Source organism: Arachis ipaensis, chromosome B2, assembly GCF_059453495.1.
Source record: "Arachis ipaensis isolate K30076 ecotype BB chromosome B2, ASM5945349v1, whole genome shotgun sequence".
NCBI lineage: Eukaryota > Viridiplantae > Streptophyta > Magnoliopsida > Fabales > Fabaceae > Arachis > Arachis ipaensis.
In genome coordinates this window covers 11,462,775-11,487,180 of record NC_142437.1, presented here as the reverse complement: position 1 = coordinate 11,487,180, position 24,406 = coordinate 11,462,775, and the positions used below count along the sequence as shown (strand labels likewise).

Sequence of the window (24,406 nt, the reverse complement as noted above, 5' to 3'; positions counted from 1 at the left end):
TAGTATTTATAACTATTGGAATAACAAATTAATTCACTCTCTTTTGATTCCTCATTTTACTAATAACTTTTAGTCCCTGCTTTCAGCTAGCAATATTAAAAAGTGACATTTATAAAAGTTAAGGATATGCATGATTAGGTATGAAAATATAATAGAAATTTATGCACACGTGTGTGTTTTAACAGATTTATAAAAAGTAAAATAAACCTCTTCAATATCTATAAAGACTAAATGCATATTCTCTGTGTTTAACCAGAAACTTGGAAGTTATATATCAAACTAATAAACATGAGAACTCAGTGCAAATTGCTGGTAACAGAGCTTTCGGACATACCGATCCAGTTGAAAGGATGCCATGACTTTCTATTGTAATGGTATCTTGATCCTCTGGATAAGAACGTGGAGAATTTGGGGAATTTGCTGCTAATACCTTCAGATTTTCACAATGATAAACATTTAATTTTTCTAATAGTGGCCAATCAAGAATTTGCATTCCAGAACAGATACAACCAAGATTTGGCAAATCACATAGCACCAACAAAGTTAACTTGGGAAACATAGCTAGCTCTTTACTTGCTTCTTTGGTGGCTGCTTCATCTCTAGCAACAATTTCCACCAACTCCACACAATTTCTCACTTCTAATTTTTGTAGGTTATCTTTGGCAACTGATGCTGGAAACAGACTCTTGATGCTTTTACATTCATTGATGGTAACTGCTTCCAATGCAAGGCTGATACTACCTTGCGGATCCTTGTTCCAAACATGCCTCATAGTTGGAAGATGCTCCAAAGTCATTCTCTTCAAGGGAATTGTAATAATCATGTTTGAGTCATGTGTTGGTGCATCTATCACATCAAATATTGCCTCAACAGAATCACATTTTTGCACCTGCAACTCTTCCAACTTACTTAGACATGGAAGTAAATAAGATGGAAGTATTGCACTTGAGGAAAGTTTTTCACAGCCATCCACATCTGATGAATCTATAATCTGCATTTCAGAACAAATGCTCTTCAGATTTGGCAAATCACAGAGTGTCAATGAGGTTAACTTCGTGAGCAAAGTAACCTCTTTGTTTGCTTCTTCTTTGGCTGCTTCATTGTTTGCAACAATTTCCACTAACTTCACACAGCTTCTCACATCTAATCTTTGTATATTATCTTTTGCAACTGATGCTGGAAACAAACTCTTTATGCTTTTACATTCATTGACAGTAACTTTTTCCAACGAAAGGCTCAGGCTTCCTTTAGGATCCTTGTTCCAAACATGGCTCAGATTTGGAAGCTGCTCCAAAATCAATGTCTTCAAGGGAATAACAATCATGTTTGCATCATGTGTTGGTGCATCTATCACATCAAATATTGCCTCAACAGAATCACATTTTTGCACCTGCAACTCTTCCAACTTACTTAGGCAAGGAAGTAAATAAGATGGTAGTATTGCACTTGATGAAGATTTTTCACAGCCATCCAACTTTGATGAATCTATAATTTGCATTTCAGAACAAATGCTCTTCAGATTTGGCAAATCACAGAGTGTCAATGAGGTTAACTTCGTGAAAATAGTAACCTCTTTGTTTGCTTCTTTTATCGTTGCTTCATTGTTTGCAACAATTTCCACTAACTCGGCACAGCATCTCACATCTAACTTTTGTATATTATCTTTTGCAACTGATGCTGGAAACAAACTCTTTATGCTTTTACATTCATTGACAGTAACTTTCTCCAATGCAAGGCTCAGGCTTCCTTTAGGGTCACTGTTCCAAACATGGCTCAGATTTGGAAGCCGCTCCAAGATCAATGTCCTCAAGGGAATAATAATCATGTCTGCATCATGTTTTGGTGCATCTATCATATCAAATATTGCCCCAACAGAATCACATTTTCGCACCTGCAACTCTTCCAACTTACTTAAGAACGAAAGTAAATGAGATGGCAATATTGCACATGGTTCTTCTTTTTCGGTATTTGATGACGGGAGCAAAGTCTTTATACTTTTACATTCATCAACAATAACTTTGCAGAGAGATGGAAGACTGAGATATCCTTCAGGATCCTTGTTCCAAACATGCCTCAGAGTTGGCAACTGCTTCAAAATCAGTGTCTTCAATCCAAGTGTAACAATCATGTTTGGATCACGAGTTGATGTATCCTTCAAATCAAATATTGCCTTCACACGATCACATTTTTGTACGCACAACTCTTCCAAATTTTCTAGCAGAGGAAATAAATGAGATGACAGTACTGCATCAGATAAAAATTCACATCCTTCCACCTTCAAAGATTTCAATTTGCTGAAAGAAAAGTCACTTGGAATCTCCTGTGCACCAAGCCATATCTCTTCCAGCTGTGGAAAATCACCAAGAGCTAAATGTCCCTGGAATTAAAAGGAAGAAAAGGGAAGAAAGGGAAAGTCAGGAAAACACATTATATCAATGAGAGCATATTCATACTCAATAAATAATGTTTACTGGTATTTTTATAGTTCATATGAATCAGTTTTGCCTCTTAATCTAGCTGGACTACAAGCATCATAATGTCCTAATTCATCCTTGACAATAACTATTCAATATGAACAGCAAGAAAAAATATTACTAGGACTTAAATTTCTCAGCGGTTTAAGATTTTCAATATTATATTTAATCAAACTATATGTGTATTAATCATCATTAATTTAAGAAATAGTCTTTTTGAAATTGTAACAAAATTTGCAGTGAGATACAAAATTTTACTTCATTGTAAGATGCGATAGTCAAATTATGTTTTTGTCACAACAAAATTGGATACAGATAAGAGTCCTTACCTGATACAAGAACAACCTTCCTATGCTGGAGTTAAGATCACTGTGGAAGACCAAATCATCATCTTGGTAGTAAGAATATCGAATTCCTCTAAAGGATTCCGCATTTATCGGACCACGAGAGAAAATTTTCACCTTGGGGCACTCTAGTATCTCCACCTGAATCAAAGAGGGTAACTGCAGAGTAGCATTGCCTGGATAAAAGCAATCCAGGCTTTCCAAATCTTCAAGTCTTATCCTCTCTAGTCGCTCAAATTTGATCTCTTGATTCTCCTGTATCTCATCTTGCTCATCTTCTCCCACGATTTCTTTCATTGATTCGCAACTGTAAATACACATCTCCTTGAGGTTTTTTAACATTCTTGCTGTTCGGGATGTGAATAAACATGCTAATCTATGACACCTGCTTATTTTCAGTTCATTCAGATTGGAGCCAGATTGCACTACTAATGATGTCAAACTTGGACATTCAGAAACATATAGTAACTGTAGCTTTGGCAGGTGCTCTAAACCACTAATGGAGCTCAGTTCAGATAAATCAAACAGATGCAACTGTTTCAAGTTTCCGAGAGTCCCATTACTATTGATGATTTTGGGAGTATCTAATTGAGAGAATATCTCCTGGATAATACAATAGTATATTTCCAATTTTTCTAAATTGGGTGTCTTCTCAAGCAGTTGCAAAGGCAAAGTGGACTTCTCATTCACATCATCATCTAAGTATAACTCGAGCACATTTAAATATTGAAGTTTTTCATCATCTGCAACTTGACTTAACAATGAACATAACACCGAAGTGTCTTTCCAATTAAGACACAAATGCTCCACCTCAGAAATAACCTATTCCAGGTGAAAACAAATATACTCCATCAAAGAAAGGGAAGAAGTCTGAATTAATTAATGAGACAATATACATCCCTACATCAAGCCCAGTGGTGAAACTGTAATATACATTGACTTGCTATAAGAGGAAGAATAAGTACACAACATTTCTCTTAATCAGACAATTAGAAGAAAACGAAAGAAAGAATGCGCCAGAGTGTGAGAGCAGATAATTCATGTATGTTACCTGTATGCTCGAGAAAGTGGGATGTATGGTAATTGAAGTACTATCTTCTGCTTTTAGCTGACCCTGAAATAGCTGCAACTTATTACAGCCAATCACGTCTAATACGTGTAACTCGGGGCAACCCAGAGTGAACGTTGTAGAGCAAAAGCAAGTGAGCTGCGGCAATATATTTAGTTTCAGCTTTGTTAATCGAGGAAACAAACTCTTTCCTGTAGTGCCTTCTTCTGCTTCCTTTTTCTCTTTCTCTCCATCTTCCCTTCCAACAATTTCTAGCAACTCATCGCAGAAACTTACATCAAGCTGCTCGAGCATCCTAAGATCCCTGGCCAGAGCTGTAGGGAATAGTGTTTCCAATTTGTCACATGACTCAACAATCACTTCTTGCAGATTTTGAAAGCAGGAAATTCCTTGATTATCCATTTCCCACACATGTGTCATATTCGGTAGCCAGTCTAAATACAACTTCTTTAATTGGAATGTTCCCCTAAACACGGTGTCATTCATCTCAAAGATGGATTTTATTTTGTCGCAATCACGCACAGTAAGTTCTTTTAGTCTCTTCAGGCAACAAAGAACATTAGATGGAATTGCATATAATTCAAATTCAATCCCACTCAAGGTCAAAGATTCCAAATTGTAAAACCAATCTTTTTGCAGATCATTTTTACCACCTTGCCAGACTTCTTGTAGGTATGGATGTTCATGAACACTTATCTCGTCCATGCCTTCAAAATATTTCTGTACATATTGCAAATAAATTTATAGTCAATTATATTGTAATAATTCATATAACCCAAATGGTTGAATATTAGTAGAACTTCAAAATTCTCTTCCTATTTGAATCTAGATTATAGGGACAAGTGCAGCAATGTATCAAACTAGAGCAAATGATAAAGCATAAAATGATTTAACAACATGCTTGCTTTCAGGAAATATTTAAGGCGAGTACAATATTGTTAAAAAGTAGAGCATCCTTTCCTCTTTTTCTGCTTTGACAGTTGGGGAAAAGTAAAGGTTGGCAAACTTCTATGGATAAATGAAACAGAAGACTAACACTGCAACATACACAAATAATACGCTATAGATTATAGAATTACGGATACAAAGATTCGACAATGTTTAGAAATTATAAGATATGGCAAGATTTTAGTATAAAATACAAAATTAGTAAAAATAATTAACACAAAAAAGAATATTGATGTCAATATTAGTATAAGATTTAAAAATCAGTGTAAAGTGTAAACACAATAAAATGTACTTATTTAGTTTATTATTTTATTATAAAACTTTTACTTATATAGGTAGAAAATTTAATTTTTTTAAAAATTAGTATGGAAACTAATAATAACAAAAGATTACTAAGTCTAAGAGACCAACACTTTCAGTGAAAAAAAATGGGAAATTGACTAATATTGGTTCAAATACAAGACTCAAATAAAACTATTAATTATAAAGTGATATATTCCTAATATGATAAGTCCACCATATATTCTTCAAACACAGTCCAAACTCAATGATACATTCAAATATAAGTTTCAATTTTCCTTCCATAAATATAATTGCATATCTTGACATTTAGTTTGATTACATTTTCGTACTTCTCATTATTTACTACTAATTCAAACAAAATCTTAAAGTTTGCGATGAGATTACAAGTGTGAGGAAAATTTTCATCCACCAGATTAATTCTGCTCATGATTTTGAAAAAAAAAAAAGGAATAAGAGAACCAGCAAATAATAAAATGAAAATTTAGAGAATATCTTGGTCTCAATAGATTAATATTCTGAAACGAGGGACTAAATTATGATGTTTGTGTGATTTGAAAAACACAATGAGAGAAGGTGCGAGAGGGGGAGAGAGAGTGGCGGCACAAGGGGATCAACGTGGGATGCACAAGGATGCGGGTGAAGAAAGAAGCAAGGGTGGGGGGAGACCAGCCACGCAAGGGACCTTCGGAAGCAAGGTATCCTTCAGGGGTTTCGACACCTAAACCCTTGGTTATTGATGAATATCTGGAGGGGGATCGTCTTGCTGTGGTTGAGGGAGGCAATGGGGGAAGGCCTAAAGTGACCTTTTCTAGTGAAGGAAGAAAGGTTCTAGCTGAACCCTACAAAGACTCCATTGTAGTGAAGGTTCTTGGCAAGCATGTCAGTCACACTGCTTTATCTCATAGACTATGCTTCATTTGGAGGCTTAAGGGAGGATATGAAATTTTGGATGTTGGTGAAATGCGATCTTTTGGAAGATCGAGAGAAGGTTCTCCTTGGAGGCCCGTGGATGATCGACGGCTTTTATTTGGCAGTTAAACCCTGGTCATTTGAGTTCCATCCGGCAGAGGAATCCTTTGGTTCCACTCTTGTGTGGGTTCGTTTCAATGGGCTGAAGATCTTTTACTACCAGGAAAAGGCCATGCAACGTATTGCGACGGCGGTAGGCAAACCGATTAAAGTGGACATTGCGACAAAAGAGGCGGAAAGGGGAAAATTTGCCCGGGCATGTATCCTCATCGATTTAGGAGTGCCGCTGATTGATGAGATTGAAGTGGATGATGTTATTTACAAAGTGGATTATGAACATCTTGAACTGATTTGTGAGAAGTGCAAGTGTTATGGTCATGTTGGAGTTGATTGCAAGAAGGTTAATGACGTTAAAGCGGTGGAGGAAGATTTTCCTTTGCCGGAAAACGATAACTAGCACGCTGACTCTGCAGAGACAGAGCAGCAGCAAGATGCTTCCTTTTTTGGCAAGTCTTCAATTGCTGAGGAAAATCAGGGATATCCAAAGTCAGCGCCTAGTAAGGTGCATGCGGAATTAGGAGATGTTCATGCATCTAATCAGGAGGAGGCAATTGGGGCATGGATTAAGGTGATTAAGAAAAAAGGGAAGGTTCTAAGAGATGTGGACAAGAATCTTAAATCCCAAGGGCCCGAACAATAGGCCCGTCACAAAAAGACCTTTGGTGGTAGCTAATCTCTCAAAAAGGCTAATGAAATATGGGCATCCCTCCTCAGGCAAGTCTAATAATCAATCCAAGGACAATAACACCAAACATCTTTCTCCTTCACACGAGGGAACAGTAGCAGGAACAAGTGGAAGCAAATTAGATACTCCCTTTTTCCATTATAACAGAAAGCGTCTAAGGCCACGCTCCCTTCAGAACTCACCACAAGATGCGGGAGCTAAGGAGCAGGATGAAAGGAACCAGAAGTTTTTTGGGCCCAATGTTGGAAAGGGAAAGGAGATCGCCGAGAAAAGGGTGCTTGAGCTATAAAGCAGGTAGTGTAATTTTCCTAAATTTATTGTTTATTGCTATGGATAGTGAAAACATAAGCATCTTAGCGTGGAATGTGAGAGGGGCATCTAGTAACTTAGCCCGCGTGCACTTTAAGGAGATTGTGAAGAATCACCATCCTACCTTCTTTATTGATATTGAAACTCATAGTCTTTGATGAGATGAAATTCTTTTGGGAGAAGCTCGGGTATAGTAGTGTTGGCATCTTTGAGGTTAGGGGCCAGAGTGGGGGTATCTAGGTTCTGGTACAGGAGTCTCGGAAGGAAAGTAGAATTCTTGATATCACTGAGCATTGTGTCTCCTTCGAAGCGGTAAAATGGGTCTAATGCATGGGTGTGCAACGTTATTTATGCCCATCCTTAGGTGCAATATAGAACCCTTTGGGAATATCTTGAAAAGTTCTCTGCTATTATTTCCTGCCCTTGGATTGCTCTTGGAGACTTCAACGAAGTTCTCATCTCAACAGATGTGAAAGGAGGGGCCTTCAACGCTAACAGATCTCCTGCTTTTGCAACTGCCATGGATAGCTGCGGACTTAGGATATGGGTACGAAGGGAAGGAAGTTTACTTGGCACAAGAGAGTTAAGGGAGGATTGGATGTAGCAAAAAAATTGGATAGGACCTTCCTTAATGAAGATTGGCGTCTGCTTTATCCTGAGGCTTTTTGCGAAATTCTGGGAAGGTATCACTCTGATCATTCACCTATCTTGGTCATGTGTAATCCTGCTGGTATGAATAAGAGGAAGAAAAACCGTCCTTTCAGATTCCAAGCGGCATGGACCACCCATCCCCTCTTCCGTGAAGTAGTTCACAAGGCCTGGGACTCTGGGTCTCCGGATGTATCCAAAAGTCTGACTGCTGTAAAAAGACATGCTCAAAAATTTAACTTAGAAGTTTTTGGCAACATTTTCATTACAAAAAGAGAGCTTGAGCAGAATATTAACAGAGTCCAAATTTCTTTGGAGTCTTGTGATGACCCTGGTTTGAGGGAAGAAGAAAAACGACTTCAACAAGAGTTAAATTCTGTCCTCTTAAGAGAGGAGATTTACTGGTACCAAAAATCTAGGGAAAAATGGATCAAGTTCAAAGACAGAAATACAAGCTTCTTTCACCTCCAAACCATTGTCAAAAGAAAAAGAAATAAAATTCACAGCCTTATGTTGGAAGATGGAACTTGGTCGAATGATGAGGGTTCCCTTAAAGAGGAAGCCAATAATTTTTTCCAGAGACTTTTTTGTTCTCGAGAGGAAGTGGCTATTGGTGTTCTTGATGGGGTTCCTCTGTCGCAGCTTAGTCAAAAGGCCTGCAAGTTTCTCTCTGAACCAGTTTCGATTGAGGAGGTGAGGAGGACTGTTATGGAGATGAACTCCTTCAAAGCACCTAGACCAGATGGCTTCCAAGCTATTTTCTTTAAGGAGTATTGGGACCTAGTTGGAAAGGATATTTGGAAGATTGTGTGTAAAGCTTTTGCAGGTGAAGTTTTAGAAGCTTCCTTTTTTGAGACTCTTATTGTTTTAATCTCGAAAGTGGACAGACCGACGGTCATGAAAGAATTTAGGCCTACAAGCCTATGTAACGTCATATACAAAATTTTAACTAAGGTCCTTGTTAATCGTTTCCGCCCTTTCCTTACGGAAGTCATTGGTCCTCTTCAAGGGGGATTTATCCCGGGGAGAAGAACGAGCGAGAATATCATTATTGCACAAGAGATCCTTAATTTTATGCGCAAGACCAAGTCCAAGAAAGGTACTATGGCTTTCAAAATTGATTTAGAGAAGGCATATGATAGAGTAGATTGGAGATTTCTTCAACATACTCTTACTAGTTTTGGCTTCTCTTAGAACATAACTAGCATAATCATGAGGTGTGTTTGCTCTTCTTCACTTTCAATCCTATGGAATGGTGAGAGGTTACAGAATTTTAATCCTCAAAGAGGGCTAAGACAAGGTGACTCTCTATCTCCGTATCTCTTTGTTATGTGTATGGAACGATTGGCTTACCTTATCTCTCATTATGTTTCTAATGGATCTTGGGTACTTGTTGCCATCTCCAAAGGGAGACCTAGGATTTTGCATCTTATGTTTGCTGACGACCTTCTCCTTTTCTGCAAAGCAACAAGATCGCAGGTTGAAATGGTTATGCAGGTTCTTGATCTCTTTACAAAGGCATCTGGATTGAAAGTTAATCTGGCCAAGTCTAAGGCTCAATGCTCTAAGAATATCACTCAGCGGAGGAAGGAGGTCTTGTCAAGGGTTTCTCAGATTCACTTAACTCAGAACCTAGGCAGATATTTAGTGGTGAACATTGGCCACGATAGAGCGGCGAAAAAGACGGTGCAGGAGGTTATTGACAAGGTCCAAGGGAGGCTAGCTAGCTGGAAAGGTAGGCTGCTTAACAAGACAGGAAGGTTATGTTTGGTTAAGTCGGTGTTGACTTCCATTCCAGTGTATAATATGCAAGTAGTCTTTTTTCCCTCTTGTGGAAAAATTGATTCAATGTTGAGACAATTCTTTTGGAAGGGTTAGATTGATGGGAAGGGACTATCCCTTGTGAATTGGACTAAGGTTATCGCTCCAAGAAAACACGGAGGCCTAGGGGTGAGGGACTCTAGGTGTGTGAACATTGCCCTTCTGGAAAAGCTTGTTTGGCAACTTCTTCACTGCAAAGAGAAATTATGGGTACAACTCCTAACTAAAAAGTATTTGTCTGCTGGAAAAGGTTTTGTGGAGGTTGTTGGGGCTTCTTATGTTTGGAAAAGTGTGATAAAAGCGTTCAATAGCTTGAAAGAGGGCTTTGCGTGGTGCTATGGTACTTTGGTTCAATCCTTGTGGTTTGATCAATGGTCTCCTTTGGGTAAGCTTGCGGACTTAATTCCATACGTTCATATAACTGACCTCCACCTTTCTCTAGATGACGTTATTTGCAATGGTTGATGGGATCTCAGCAAGCTCTATTCTCCTCTTCCTCATCATATTCGTTCGTCCCTAATTGAGTTGCTTGTTCCTGGTAACAACCATTATGGCCCAGGGTGGGTTTGGGCTGCTGCCTCAACAAAGGAGTATTCTTCCAGAAGTGGATATCTTTGGTTAGCGAAAAGAAAACTCCAATGGGATGAAAGCGAAGACTGGAATTGGATATGGAAGCCTTTCATCCCGGAGAAGATCAAGTTCTTATTCTAGCTTTCGCTTCACAATGCTGTCCCTACTGACGCGCTCCAGTTCAAGCGCAAGTTAACACCTAGTGATATTTGTAAGAGGCGTGGTGCCCATTCTGAATCAATTCTGCACTGTTTTAGAGATTGCGACAGGGCCAAAGCTGTTTGGAATATCATCGACCCTTCGTTCATCGAGACTAGAGGATCATCCGATTTAGCTCCTTGGCTCAAACAGGGCATATCTAGTAAGGACTGCCTCTTCGCATCGGGAATATGGTGGATATGGAGGCATCGATGTCATGAGATTTTCAACCCGGATGAAATTTGGTCCGATAAGAAAGTGGCAATCCTAGCTAGAAATATCCTAGCTAGAAATATGAGCTTTGATCTTAGAAACCTTCATTACAACCGGATTATCTATTCAGATATTGAAAGGAAATTTAAGTGGGAGCCTCCACCCAACGGCACTTTCAAGGTCAATTACGATGCTAGTGTTCTTCAGGGAGTCCAGCGAGCTGGTTTTGGTTGTGTTCTAAGGGATGATAGAGGGAGATGGGTGTTGGGCCGTTCAGGTGCTTTTCTTTTCTGATCTGTTTATCGTTGTGAGCTGCTGGCTTCTTGGCAAGGGCTGATGTTAGCCTGGGAAGCTGGTTGCACGAGTGTTATTTGTGAGACGGACTCGCTCGATATCTTGTGTTGAATAACATCACCACCCAAACACATGAGGTGAAGGATATTGTGTTAAAACTCCAAGATCTTTTCTCCAAAGACTGGGAGGTCCAATTCCATCTGATTCGAAGGGAAGCTAATGGTGTCGCTGATTGGTTGGCTAAATCTGGAGCAAGAAGTGATTCAGCTCATGTTTCTTGGATCAAGTCTGGTATAGATTTGGAGCAAATCCTAGTGCAGGAGACTACTAGTTATAGCTAGTTTGGCTTGGCTTGTGTTTTGTTTCTTTTTTTTTTTTTTTTTTTCAGTCACAAAAAAAGTTCTTGGTCCCAATACGCATACCTTGTTCTTGAACATGTCTTGTATTGTAGCTTGTAGATGGCCATTCCAGCACCATCTCTTTTTCTCTTTATCATGCACAACATATATCTTCTGCAGAATTGGTGTGCTCTTGACTTCTCGACAGAAACTTTCCATTTTGGGACAAGCACTCACCACCAATTTCTCCAATGATGGGAACTCAAACACACAACTCTCGGAGTTGCAAAAGCTTTCTAGGCTCTTCAGAGAGACAAGTTCTAGAGTTTTCAATTGTTTGAAAAGAATGTTGACCTCACATAATGCATTTTCTTCTTCTTTCCCTTGCTCCGATACAATTTCCGTGAGAGATTTACAATCAATTACCTTCATGACATTGAGTTGACTCAAGCTTCTAGCAGTTGGTAGTGACATTAAATATTTCAGCCCTTGACAATCAACTACTTCTAGATTTGTCAAGTACGCGAGAGATACAGATGACAGCGCTATGGTGCTCAACCCATGACAATTCTTTAAGATCAAGAACTCTATCCTTTGAAGAATTGCATCTTGTTCAAAGCCAATCTTCTCAAGCCTAGATAAGTTCGTTAACTTCAAGCTTTTCAATTTTGGAACAACACCTAAACTTTCAAAATTGGCTGGCTTTTCAAGAGGCATCAAAACTTTGAAGGAACAATCATTCAACCATAAGCTTTTCAGATTAGGATTGCTATGCAGGAAAGAATATATAACTTCAGTTTTCTTTAATCTTGATAAGCGAAGCTCTTCTAAGTTGTCTCTTCGATAACGAGTTGACGACTTTGCATGCTGCCACTCAATTTGCATGGACTTCAAATTATTGATTACCTATACAAAATAAATGATGAAACCAGAGAAAATAAAAATTGTAAATATACATAAAAGTTGAATGTAGGAAGAGAAAAACTATATGTAACATTTAATTGACTATTTTCTTTAATATGTTAGCTGTACAAAAAAAATCAGCTACCAAATTAGCCATTCATATAGAATACATGATACAAAATACACATTGAAAATAAATTAAACTATAAATATATTTATACACAAATAGATGGTGACTGGTTTATGGTATGCACATAGCATTTTGTTTCTCTAATTTGTTTTTTCTTCTGTTTCCTTTACTTTCCTGAACTAGAAACAATTCTCAAGAATTGAAAAGCTATTATTTTTATATAGTTAAAGCCTCTATCCCAATTACAAAACTATAAACCACAAACTAAAATTTCATCTCACAAACATTAAAACTAAAACTAAATTGAAAGTAGGTTTGCTATTACCTCTTCAGGGAAAAGGATTCTCTCTTTTCCAGATGATGCATCTACTTTTTCTTCTGTGAATAATTCTAGGTTGTCACAAAGTTCAATAGATAGCTCATTCAACAGTGGACAACTTAATCCATTAACTCCTGGATAGAAACTCTTGAACTTTGGCAATTTTGAAAAATTGAGAGTGGTTAGTTTGGGAAGTTTAAATTCTCTGCCTCTTTTTATATCTTCTTCCTCTCCCTTAGCCACAATTTCCCTCAGCCGAATGCAATCCAATACCACAAGGTATTCAAGATTTTCCAGATTCTCGGCCACAAAAACTGGAAACATATTTTCCAAGTTTTCACAATCTTGAACATACATCTTTTGCAGATGGTTGAAGTAAAAAATCCCTTCTTGATTTTCCCTCCATCTCAATACATGTTCCAGTTTTGGGAGTGTTTCCAAATGAACTTCTTGCAAACGGCTTACATACTTAGCATATTTGTTTTTAAAAGCTAGGTCAAATATAGCTTCCATTGAATTGCAACTAGTAACCCTCAAACTACTTAGGCTCCGAAATATTCCCACCAAGTAACTTGGAAACACATTCACTAATTTGTCGCACTTCTCAATGATTAGAGTGTCCAACTTGCCAAAGGAATCTTTGCGGACTCCAAAACTCCATATTTCACTCAACCTCTTCATGCTACTCAATTTGATATTCTTCAACTTTGGAAAGATGCTATCCTGTTTTGGTTCAAAATAGTCACAAGATAATCAAATTAACAAGGTAAAATATATCAAACCAATGGAGAAAATAAGTAGATTATATAGGTTTCTTTTATTTTAATTAAGAAATAGCAGTATATATTGATTGCCAACCAAGCAGCCAGAATAATTATCAGAAAGGATATCTTTTTTTCAAAAGTAAAGATGGAGAGAAAAATTTTATGCATAAAATACATGTATATGAAGCTCATCTATGAAAACACAATACTTACCGTCAATAAAACATAGCCACTGCATGAATAACTATTTTCAAGGGTCATATCAATATTATTGGCAGTCAAAAATATAATTTCTAAAGACAACAACACATATTTATCTCACTGGATACAATTGGTTACATGAATAAAATGATATCATTATTTTTGTCATGCATATCTTTATTAAATTCATTTATGCTTAAATCTCTCTTGAGCAAACTTCTTAGATCTCTTTCTGCCTCTAACTACTAGTTTATCTCCCATCTAATATATCTTCCTTGTTGGATGTTTTGTTGATTTTCTCTCCGTTTACCTAAACCACTTAAGACGAGATTCTACCATTTTTCAATAATATGCGCCATTCCGAGTTTTTTCTTAGGTCCTTGTTCCTTATTCTGCCTATTCGCATATGGTTACTCATCCCACTAAGCATCCTCATTTCATTCACACCAAGCTTATGCTGATATTCACCTTTTCTCACCTAATATTATATTCCATACAACATAACTAGTCTAATAACAGTATGATAAAATTTATCCTTAGGTTTGAAGTACCCTTTTTGTCTCGTATGATACCCGAAACACTTATCAAATCCACTTTGACTAACCTGGTTGAATTCTATGGTTTACATAATCCTCTATTTCTCCATTATCTTGAGCAATACAACTAAGATACGTCTTGACCTATGCTGTGATATTTTTTTCCAATTTTCACTTCTTTGTTTGACTTCTATGTTCTCATGCTGAACTTACACTATATGTTTTGTCTTAATACGACTTATGCATAAACCATATACTTCCAAATTGTCCCCGGAAACTTAACTTCTCATTTCAATCTTTCCTTGATTTTCCTATAAGGACAATGTCAACAGCAAAAAGTATACATCGTGATACAGGTTACTGAATATGCTCAGTAAACACCTCCAAGCCTAGTGTAAAAAGGTAAGAGCTTAGAGATGACCTACACCAATAAAAATTCCTCTATTATACTGCCACCTTGGTTCTTGCACTAGTTGTAACCCCATTGTATATATCCTTAATTGCACGATATATGTTATCCTTACTCCATTTTTCTTCAAGACTTTCCATATATAGGACTTTACTTGGTAGCCTATCGTATTTCTTTTCCAAGTCAATAAAGACCATATATAAATCTTTCTAATTGCTCTAATACCTGTCCACCGTTTCCCTTAACAAGTAGTATATAGCTTCTATAATAGATATATCCGACATAAAATTAATTTTTTTTTAACTAGAGTCTCTTGTCTCAACCTTCACTCTATCATCCTCTCCCACAACTTCATGGTATGATTCATGAGTTTCATTCTTCTATAATTTCCACAATTTCGTATATAGAAAATATAAGAATTGAAATCAAAATGTTACCAACCTCCATACCTTCTTACTACTATCCCGACATTGCTCTTGGTTAAAGATGCATCTCATCTGCTCACATTCACTAATGAAAAGGCTCTGAAGATTCACTAAACCCTTGGCTACAGATAATGACAATAAATATTTTAAATTGCCACAATTATTCACGTCCAGATGTATCAAATTTCCAAAATGAGAGCTTTGGCCATCATTCCATATACAGTCAATTTGGATAGCCGACAACTCCAACCTTTCCAATTTGGTAACTCCAACCTGCCAAGCAACAATACAATCAGTAACTCTAGAAATGTTAAGTGATTTTGCATTTCTCAATTCATAAATTTACATTAGAAAATAAATATTTCTTAAGTTTAATCAAATAGGGTATGATTATAAAAATGTTATGTGTATACCAAAAACCAATAATCATGCATTTGTGTATACATGTGTTATTTCACATATTTTCAATATGTATTTCATATTCGAATATATATTCTATAAGAATTACTGGTTTAGCGTATGACTTTTGCTGATTTTGTTTTTTTTTTTTTGGCAGATATATTATCTTCCACAAAAATTTAAGACTTACATATAATTAACATTTTTTATTAGTAAAATATGAATAGATAATATAGAAGAAAAACAAATTTATATGTTAGTTTGAACTTTGAACGCACCCTTCCGTGGAATAGTATTCTAGAATCTTCAAGCAAAATGGGATCAAATCCAACAAATTCAACCAGAGATCGTAGAGACAAATGACGTAGTTCAGGAAACCCAAGAGTTCCAATTTGACTTGTATTCTCTACGTGGACAATCTCCTTCAAAGAGCTACATTCAGAAACTTCAATTGTTTCAAGTGCGGTTAGAAATCCAACCAGAGAGATTTGAAAGACATTCTTCAATGCACTGCAAAGCATGATCTTGATGATTTTCAGTTTACCAAAGGAAGGTTTTGAAAGTTCACAAGATGATGAGCATATCTCCTTCATGTTCTTGAGCTTATAGAGATCCAGTAACTCTAATTTAGGGAAAGCCATCTCAGGACGCTTCCTGTCTTTTGGGTTGATGAGGGAGCAAATGTCAGAATTGCTTACAATGAACAACTCTTTAAGACAGGGAAATCCTTTTAAATTCAACTCATAAAAAAGATCTTGAACGCCATTGAATTTTTCCAACAGAAGATTTTCAACTCTTTCAAACAACATCTTGATCTCGTTCTGAGAATGAATGTCAAAGCCATATTTTTGCTGTATTGCCAAGAAGCGCACCAGTTCATACTTTTCTGGCATCTTGAATTCTTGCTTTGAATATCTCTCAGAAGAGCCAACAATGATCTTGTAGTTTTGCAGCCTGTCAAAGAACAAATTCTTGGGAAGATGGGCAGCACTTGGGATTTGAAGGTCTAAATTTGATAGTTGATTCAGATGCCCCAACTCAGATAAACTAGCAATTTCACTCTGGTTTTCCTGTTCTTCATTAATCTTCCATTGAATTGAAGTGTTTCTCATATACAACTCCTCCAGTCTGGTCATACTTGATATTACCTTGGGCGGAATACCACCAAGTTTGGTGCAATTGCTTATGTCAAAGATTTGTAGCTTAGACAAGTTCTTCAACTCAACAGGCAAGCTTTCAATCTCAGATCCTGAAAAGCTAAGAATTCTTAGATTCTTCAACTCTCCAATGATGCACAAACTTTTCTCATCTATTTTGCAGTGCTCCAAACAGAGCATTCTGAGTTTTGTTAGGTATCCAATTGATGAGGGCAACGGTAAGAGATGGATGCCAGTCAAAATCAACACTCTGAGTTCTTTCATTTCTTGGAAAAAGTTATCTGGTATTTTCAAATGTGGATCATTATTGTCAATATGAAACACTCTAACCCTGGGGCATCTTATTCTTCTAGGAAACTCCTCAATGAAATCACAATGTTGTAAGAAAATATCAGTGTACTTTTCAAGTTTGTCCTCATCAGGCCATTCATCTAGTTTTCCTTTTGTCAATCTGAACACATGGTTGTCCGCGGATGCTATTGACAAAGCAGCATTGCGAACAAGATTTTGCATAGAGAAATGATCACTTGAATAGCTGTCAGACAATAAACCTGATTGTTTTAACTTCACAAGCAACGATTGTACTCTATCTCTGGCCTCCCTTACTGTATAGATGTCTTGGAGAAAACCCAAACCAATGCAGCGTTTCACCAAGTCTGCAATTAAAGCATCATGACCCATACTAGCACAAAGCAAGAAGGTAAGCTTGAGCTCCTCATTTTCTAGAAGATTATAACTCAACCTTGTAGAATACTCAGGTGTTCCTGTTAGACTTTGCCTATGAAGCTTCAGACGAGTATCCTCCCAAACTGAGGGGCTCTGATTTTTCAATGCCTTTGCTGTCGTAACTATTGACATGGGCAAACCATGACATTTTTTGGTGATCTCAGCTGCTATTTTTCCAAGTTCAAAATTTTTGTCGACAATTCCAGCCCTTTTCTTGAACAAGGTCTCGGCTTCCTTGTCACTCAGGACATTAACTGAGAAGATTAAGCTTGGCTTCACACCCATTTGGCTCAACACTTGTCTCATCTCAGAAATAAGCAAAACCTTGCATCCTTTGTGACGCTCTTCTGTTTTCAGCTTACCAGAACCCACAGAGGTTTTCTCTATTTCCTCTGCAGAACCATCTTTGGGACTTTGTTTGGTCTTATTCTTGCTGGGAGGAAAATTGTCAGCAGCAGAAGATTTCCTTCCTTCCGGAACAATGAGATTCTTCTGGCAGTCAATGTCATCACTGTAAGTCTCTGATGCAATCCCCAAGCCCAACATATCCAAATCTACTTTCACACTCATATCATCAAGGATTATAAGCGCATTCTCCTTCTCTTTCTTCAATCTCTTCTGTATGCGAAGTGCTCTCACGTGCTCACTTTCCTCTTCCAACTTCATTCCCAGCATTTCAGCAATCTGCCCTTGAATCTTTCGAATATCAGGACTTTTTGTCACATTCACCATGATCACCACATTGAATAGCTTGTCTTTCCAAGCTTTGTTAGCAACTTCTATTACCAAAGTGGTCTTCCCAACACCAGCTGGCCCGTGAATCCCGATCGCTCTAGCGCGCGAGTCTTCAAGTGCTCTTGTAATATTCCTCGTGATTTCTTTTCTTGAATCAAAGGCCTCATAGTCAACATTAGCGAATGCAAACCCCATGGAAGATGCGCCCTGACAATGAGATATGCTATCATGCTTTTCCTGTTGTAGTTCTCTAATCTTCTCTTCAATATCTTGGGCTGTTTTGCTGCGCCTATGCCTTGTCTCCAGATTTGACAAAGAAAGGGGATACTCCCCATTTTTTCTGTGCTCCTCTTTGAACTTTTCATACTCAGAAATCACTTCATCTATCCGATCTAACCACACTTTAACATCATTGTATATTTCTCTCCCATATCGATCTTCCTCCTCCTCAGCCTTATCATGCACCCTGTCTCTTTCTTCCTGGAGTTCCTTAACAACTCTGCTTAGGTCGTCAAATTTCTTCTCATAATTCCACACATAGTCTAGGTGATTTGTTACATACTCAGCAACCAAGTTGACAGTATATTCTTGCAAGAACTCGGGTATAGGAATAGGAATAGCCATGCTTCTTTCTGCATGAATAAAACAATTAATAATATCATATATGTATTGTAGAATGGAATGCAATTCACATATAAAAGGTTTTTTTTCATGATTTCTTTCCTGATTATCAAGAAATCCCCGCTTAAAGCTAATAATTAATATTATCAAATGTTTAAAGCAATCAAATTAAATAAAGTCAAGTTAGGAATCAACATACATAGTTTGAATTAGAATAAGTTATGAATCTAGCCCAATAAATCCAATTAATGGTTTAAACTTAGTTAAAGGGGGCAAGAGTCTGGTTTGCTAAAGTTTTTTCAAAGAGGAACTTTTTATCCAAAGCACAAGCACCTCACTTTGTGTTTGGTAAATTTAAAAAAAAAATGTCATGTATTTGCATTTGTAGTGTTGAAAGCACCTAAGGAGGTACTTTACAAAGTTAACTTGTGCTGATCAAAATTAAAAAGTCTAATATAATCCTATATATTAATAAATGTTCAGATTTACCTTTAATTAAATTATTGATACTATATTTCATTCACAGTCAAGATTCTCTCTCTATTTATATCTATTATGATATTTTAAATTTTAAAAATTATTACAAAATACTACAACAACAGCAACAACAACAATAAAAAGTCTTATCCCACTAGGTGGACTCGGCTACAGGGATCAAATGACGCCATTGCGCCCTGTACCATGTCTAAGATCCAACCCAAAACCCACCCCAAGCTCCAACACCTTAAACCAACAAAGAACAAACACAAGCAAAGCATACAATATCAAACACGAGATTACAATTATCTCAAACAGTACATATAGCAATTAGATAATTACATAGGCAAACTCAAACAATCATGCACACCCACTGACCAAGTGTTGGTTACCACTAGAACCCGACACTTCTTTACAAATGGGCGTTAAGTCTCGCCGTCCCATTTGAAAATAGCATCCTCATGGACGTTACATATCGTCGTGCCCATGAGGCGTTTGACTATCTGATCCACAAGTGCGTGTTACATATCGCCATCCTCATTGTGATCGTGTCCCTTGTCAAAATCTAGAGGTGGAAGGGACATCCATTGACCTCCTAAAAATATATAATATCAAACATCAAGGACATTAAGCAACCAAGATGAACACAAGTCCCTGCCAGGTAATAGAATCACTATCATCATACAAGCAGGACAACAACCCACGTCCATGCTTACTCGATAATCAAATCATGAAAGCGAGACAAAAACTTACGTCCTTAATCAATAAATGAAATCATGCAAGCGGGACAAAAACCCACGTCCTTGCCAAATTCATTAATTGCATTCACCATTATAAACCACAAATTAATACTCTCTTATAATTCCACTTCAACTCTTCTCTTAAACATAAAATCATATAGTATCTCATATCGTCGTATTAGACCATCATCCTCAATATCTTTCACTCATTATGATAACGCCATTCTAGAGCCTCATCATATCATCCATAATCGTAGTGTCACTCTCGGATCTCATCACATCATTTATCATCATAAATGTTATCTAAATCATCTCTTAATCATTATCACATTTTCTCTAATTCAATTCACAAAACACATCTATCGGGGTTCGGCTTGTGTCGTTATCTACGGCTTGCGATTCTAAAGGCCTCTGATATGAGATGCTAGCCTAAAGGTTAAGGTTTAGGACTTCATAGACTTGTAAAAAACAACCAATCTTTGCGGACGGAGGATGCCGGCCAGCCAGCATACCCTCGCATATGTTAACACTTGTCGCGCAAGCGGAACATTACCCAGTGTTTCCCTTCATTTCCCAACCTCTCGTTTATGCAGCTCCTTTCCGCGTACACAGGACATCATGCACATAGGACATCGCGTACACGAGATCTTATCGCCCATGTGACGATTCACGTCTGCCACCATAAATCCATAATCATAATTCTTTACCCAACTTTCAAACATCACTACTATCACTAACATCAACCAAAATCAATTATATCATCTTTCACCTATGTCAATCCCACCATATCCTTCTTTTATTCTCTTTAAAAACTAACAAATCAAACTTTCAAAATCCAAACTCGAATTACAACATAACCAGCGAGTCATATTACCTTTACTCCATAGTTCTTCAAAATCATGATCTTGCCCTAATCTTCTCTAAAGTGCACTCGTCTCCAATATCACATACTTAATCCCTTTTAAAATATCATATTTATATCTTCAGCCTCAATCTCAACTTCATGTACTCACACTTCCTATATCAAACCCTCATGCTAATGCAAGTTGATTATGTTTTCGTTATGAAAAATCAATTAATACATAAATTAATAACCTCTCATACTTAACCTCATTATTACCAATCACTTCAAAGCAAGCTTAATTTACTTTTGACCTTATTAGTTGCTACTAGCAAACCTAAATACTTAGCTAGATTCTCAAATTAAATCCTCAATTCCATTAATTAAGCTTAAACCAAATTTAGACTTTCAGATCAAGTCCTATTCACTTCATAGCTCCAATTTAGATTTTACTTTATTATTATTATTACCTCGTTAAATTAACTTCTAACCTTATAACCCACTTACCCTATGACCCAAGAACTTACAAACATCCAACTTATCATTTCCATCATCAATCATCCGCCGCTAGAGATCTTACTCACTAAATCCATCAAAAATAACCTTCAACCAGAATCATTAAGCTTAAAGTAGCTACATAACCTCAACTTATTATGAGGATACTTATTTCGGTCAACAATCTTCTACTCACTTTTTATTAAAAATTCTCAAAAAGATTTTGACAAAAATCTCCCTAAGACTTAGACTTATCCACCTTTTAAAGTTTCATCAAAAACCAATAATTTTTCAATCATTCCTCAACCTCTCGTATCCTAAATGATTTTCGACATGAACATTCTTGGTTTATAATTATGAACTATGTGTAAGTTGTTAAGTTTCCAAACATTAGATTATCAAACAAGGGTCCAAATCCTAATTCACCTACCAAGAGACTTCAGGCGTTGTTAATAATTAATGTTTAGTTACTATTATTCAGTCATTCACAATTCTATTAATCCATTTTAATTCCTCCAACCATTCCAGTTCCATTTCTAAAATTTAACCAAAAGTCATTAAAATTAATCCAATCAACCCTCATTAAGAGTAAGCGTAATCAAACCATAGACAGCCATCAGCTCCAATGTACTTTACTAAACTTTTAAATGTATTCAGTTTTAAAAAGCATCAATTCTAAAGAAAGTCAGCCCCAACCTCAATTTGTCAAAACACGAAAAAATGGAGACGAAGTTGCGCTCACAGCTGGCAGAACGGACAGGACAGCAGAGCAGCAGTGGCTCAAGGCGGTGGCAGAACCATAAACGGCTTCAGCGGAAGACGACGTTGCTGACAGCAGCTCCGTGGGTGGAACAAGGCGTCGCAGAACAGGGGAGAGCAGTATAAACGGCAGGGTGGAAAACGGCAGAGCGGCAGCTCCAGCATCTTCAACGGCGGCCTCGATGGCGGCGCGACAATGGCTAGCCGTCGCCGCTCTCTCCCTCTCCTTCATCTTCTTCCTTCCCCTCTCTCTCTCAGGAGACGACGGCAGTGGATCATTTCACCGCCGTCGCCCTCACCCTCTCCCCATTCTCTTCTGGTCGTTCTTCTTCTCTGCTCGCCCTCCCTCCCTCTCTTCTCATCCTTCACTCTTCGTTCTTCAGCTAGGCGGCGGCTCCTCTCCCTGCCGACGCCGTCTTCTCCTTCTTCCTTGGGCTCTCTCCCTCAGCGAGTTCTTCTCCCCTGTTCTTTCTCATTCTTCTTCTCGGTGCTCTGTACTCTCGTTCTTTTTATTTATCTTTTTCCTTCATTTGCTCCCTTGCCTGGACGTGTGTGTGAGTGGAGGTAGTGCGTGTTTTGAAGGGTAAAGTACGATCTTTGTCCTTTAGGTGTGATTTTTTTTAAGAGTGATAGGAACTTTTGTGATTTGTAGTTATCAAATAATTATTAATAATAATTTTAATAGTGTAAGATTGGTATAAAATGTCATTTAATAATTTATTTTTTTTTGTTGATTATATACTGGTTAAAATTTAATAAAATTATTGATCTCTATACTTTTTTTTATTGATATTTAATTATATTTAATTTTTATCTTTAATATTTTTTATTTATATCAAAATTATTGTTAGATGTTAATTTTATTTAAAATAACTCAAAAATATTAAAGACAAATTTATATAAATTACAAATATTAAAAATAAAATTAAATAAAATTAAACACTAAAAATATTTTTTTTTAAATTACAAACTTAAAAAATAAAAAATATACTTTAGCTATATTTTTAATTTTAGGGCCAAGGTTACAATTACGTGATGAGTAAAATTAGTTTATGAATATGACATTTTATTAGTTAATTCGTCGATGAATTCAAAAAAACAATATTTAAAATAATTAAATATTTTATTTAATGAAAAGTATAATGTGTAAAAATTTATCTATTTACCTAATATGTCACATGTGATGTTGAGTTAAGAAATTAACTAAATTAATTAGTGATGACAAATATTATTTTTGACAAATAAATAATTAGTGTGAATTAATTATAATTACATATTATTAATTATTTATTATGTGTTGCAGGCCATAATTCAATTTAAGCAGCTCAAATTGGAACAAAATAAAACAAGGCTGGGGGCTAGTAAATCAAGCGAAGCCCAAGAAAAACAAAGCCAAAGAAATCAAAACGGACCAAGCAAACCATATCCATATCCAAGCCCGATTGATTTCAGCAAGCAAAACTCTCTCACCTACTCTCACAAAATCAACGTTCACCTTTTGCTCTTGGTCAGAAAACACAGAAGAAAGAGAGAGAGCTTCTCCCATACGCCATTCACCGAAGAAGAAAGAAATAGAGAGATTAAGTTTGAAAGGCAGATGTCAAATCAGTGAGTTCAAACCAAATCAAGCTTAAGAAAAGATTAAAGGTAACCCATTTCCTCATACATGCAACACTCTTTCTTCTCTTCATCTTCAACTCTCGTGTATCTCCATTTTGGGTTATATGGAAAAGAGGATTTCTGTTCCTCTCTGCTGTAAATCTACGGTCTCAAACATGTCTTGGGGACCAAGTTGGTTTTCAAGGGCTTAGATCAAGTTGACCATTGGAAGATTATTGTGGTTGCTGCTTTATGGCTTTCGGTCAAGATGAAGAAGTCAGAAGCAAAGTTTCTACTCTGAGGTTTAATGAGAAAAAGCTAGTCTGTGGGTTGGTGAAACTCAAAACTCAAGGTGTTGACCTTGGAAGAATAACCCAGCAACATGCAAGGAGATAAAAGAAGACTTTTTGGTCATTCAGAAGTAAGGAGAGAAAACCAGAGTTTGAGAGTTGTACTCTGAAAAGGAAGTTTCTCTACTTGGGTAATGCTTTCTTTCAAAGAAGCATTCGGCCAATACTGAAAAACTGTATCTGAGGTTTGTGAATCTGGTTTTGCACATAGCAAAGAGACTGCTGATGAAGTCAATCTCCTTCATGTTTTACAGATTGTAATGTACTTTTCAATGTTTATCTTTCTGTAATTTCTTGTGAGAAAAGGCATTGTGAGAAAGCTCAAGTAAAAGCCATGAGTGGAAAAAGGCTGAGTGATACACTTGAGAGAAAAGTCTAGAGTAATTTTCAGATTTCTTTAGGTATGTCTATGTCTTGTATCTTGTATCTGTGAGGTATCCCTTTCTTAGTTGGGTTAGCACTAAGAGTGAATAGTTAGGTATTAGCATAGCCAATGTCAAATTAGGTTAGAACTTGAGTGTGAAAGGATTGGGTCAATTCTGTGAAATTGGTGTATGTAATACTGTTAACTGTAGTG

At 36.9% G+C, this 24,406-nt stretch overlaps 1 protein-coding gene across 3 annotated transcripts in view; it reads right to left on the bottom strand.

The window, feature by feature from the left end:
- LOC107624974 (uncharacterized) overlaps positions 1-24,406 on the bottom strand; it is a 38,014-nt gene that overhangs the window by 2,301 nt on the left and 11,307 nt on the right. Inside the window, exons 4-11 of one of the 3 annotated variants that reach the window (XM_088504822.1) lie at positions 19,424-19,640; positions 15,608-18,579; positions 14,955-15,203; positions 12,602-13,318; positions 11,328-12,149; positions 3,870-4,607; positions 2,804-3,640; positions 335-2,377 (exon numbers count right to left, since the gene is read on the bottom strand). In XM_088504822.1, the coding sequence (XP_088360948.1) occupies positions 335-2,377; positions 2,804-3,640; positions 3,870-4,607; positions 11,328-12,149; positions 12,602-13,318; positions 14,955-15,203; positions 15,608-18,571 (8,370 nt within the window). In that variant the 5' untranslated portion in view covers positions 18,572-18,579; positions 19,424-19,640. Of the gene's footprint in view, positions 1-334; positions 2,378-2,803; positions 3,641-3,869; positions 4,608-11,327; positions 12,150-12,601; positions 13,319-14,954; positions 15,204-15,607; positions 18,580-19,423; positions 19,641-21,817; positions 22,591-24,406 lie in introns of those variants that run through there. The other 2 variants (XM_088504823.1, XM_088504820.1) reach the window with 2 other exon arrangements.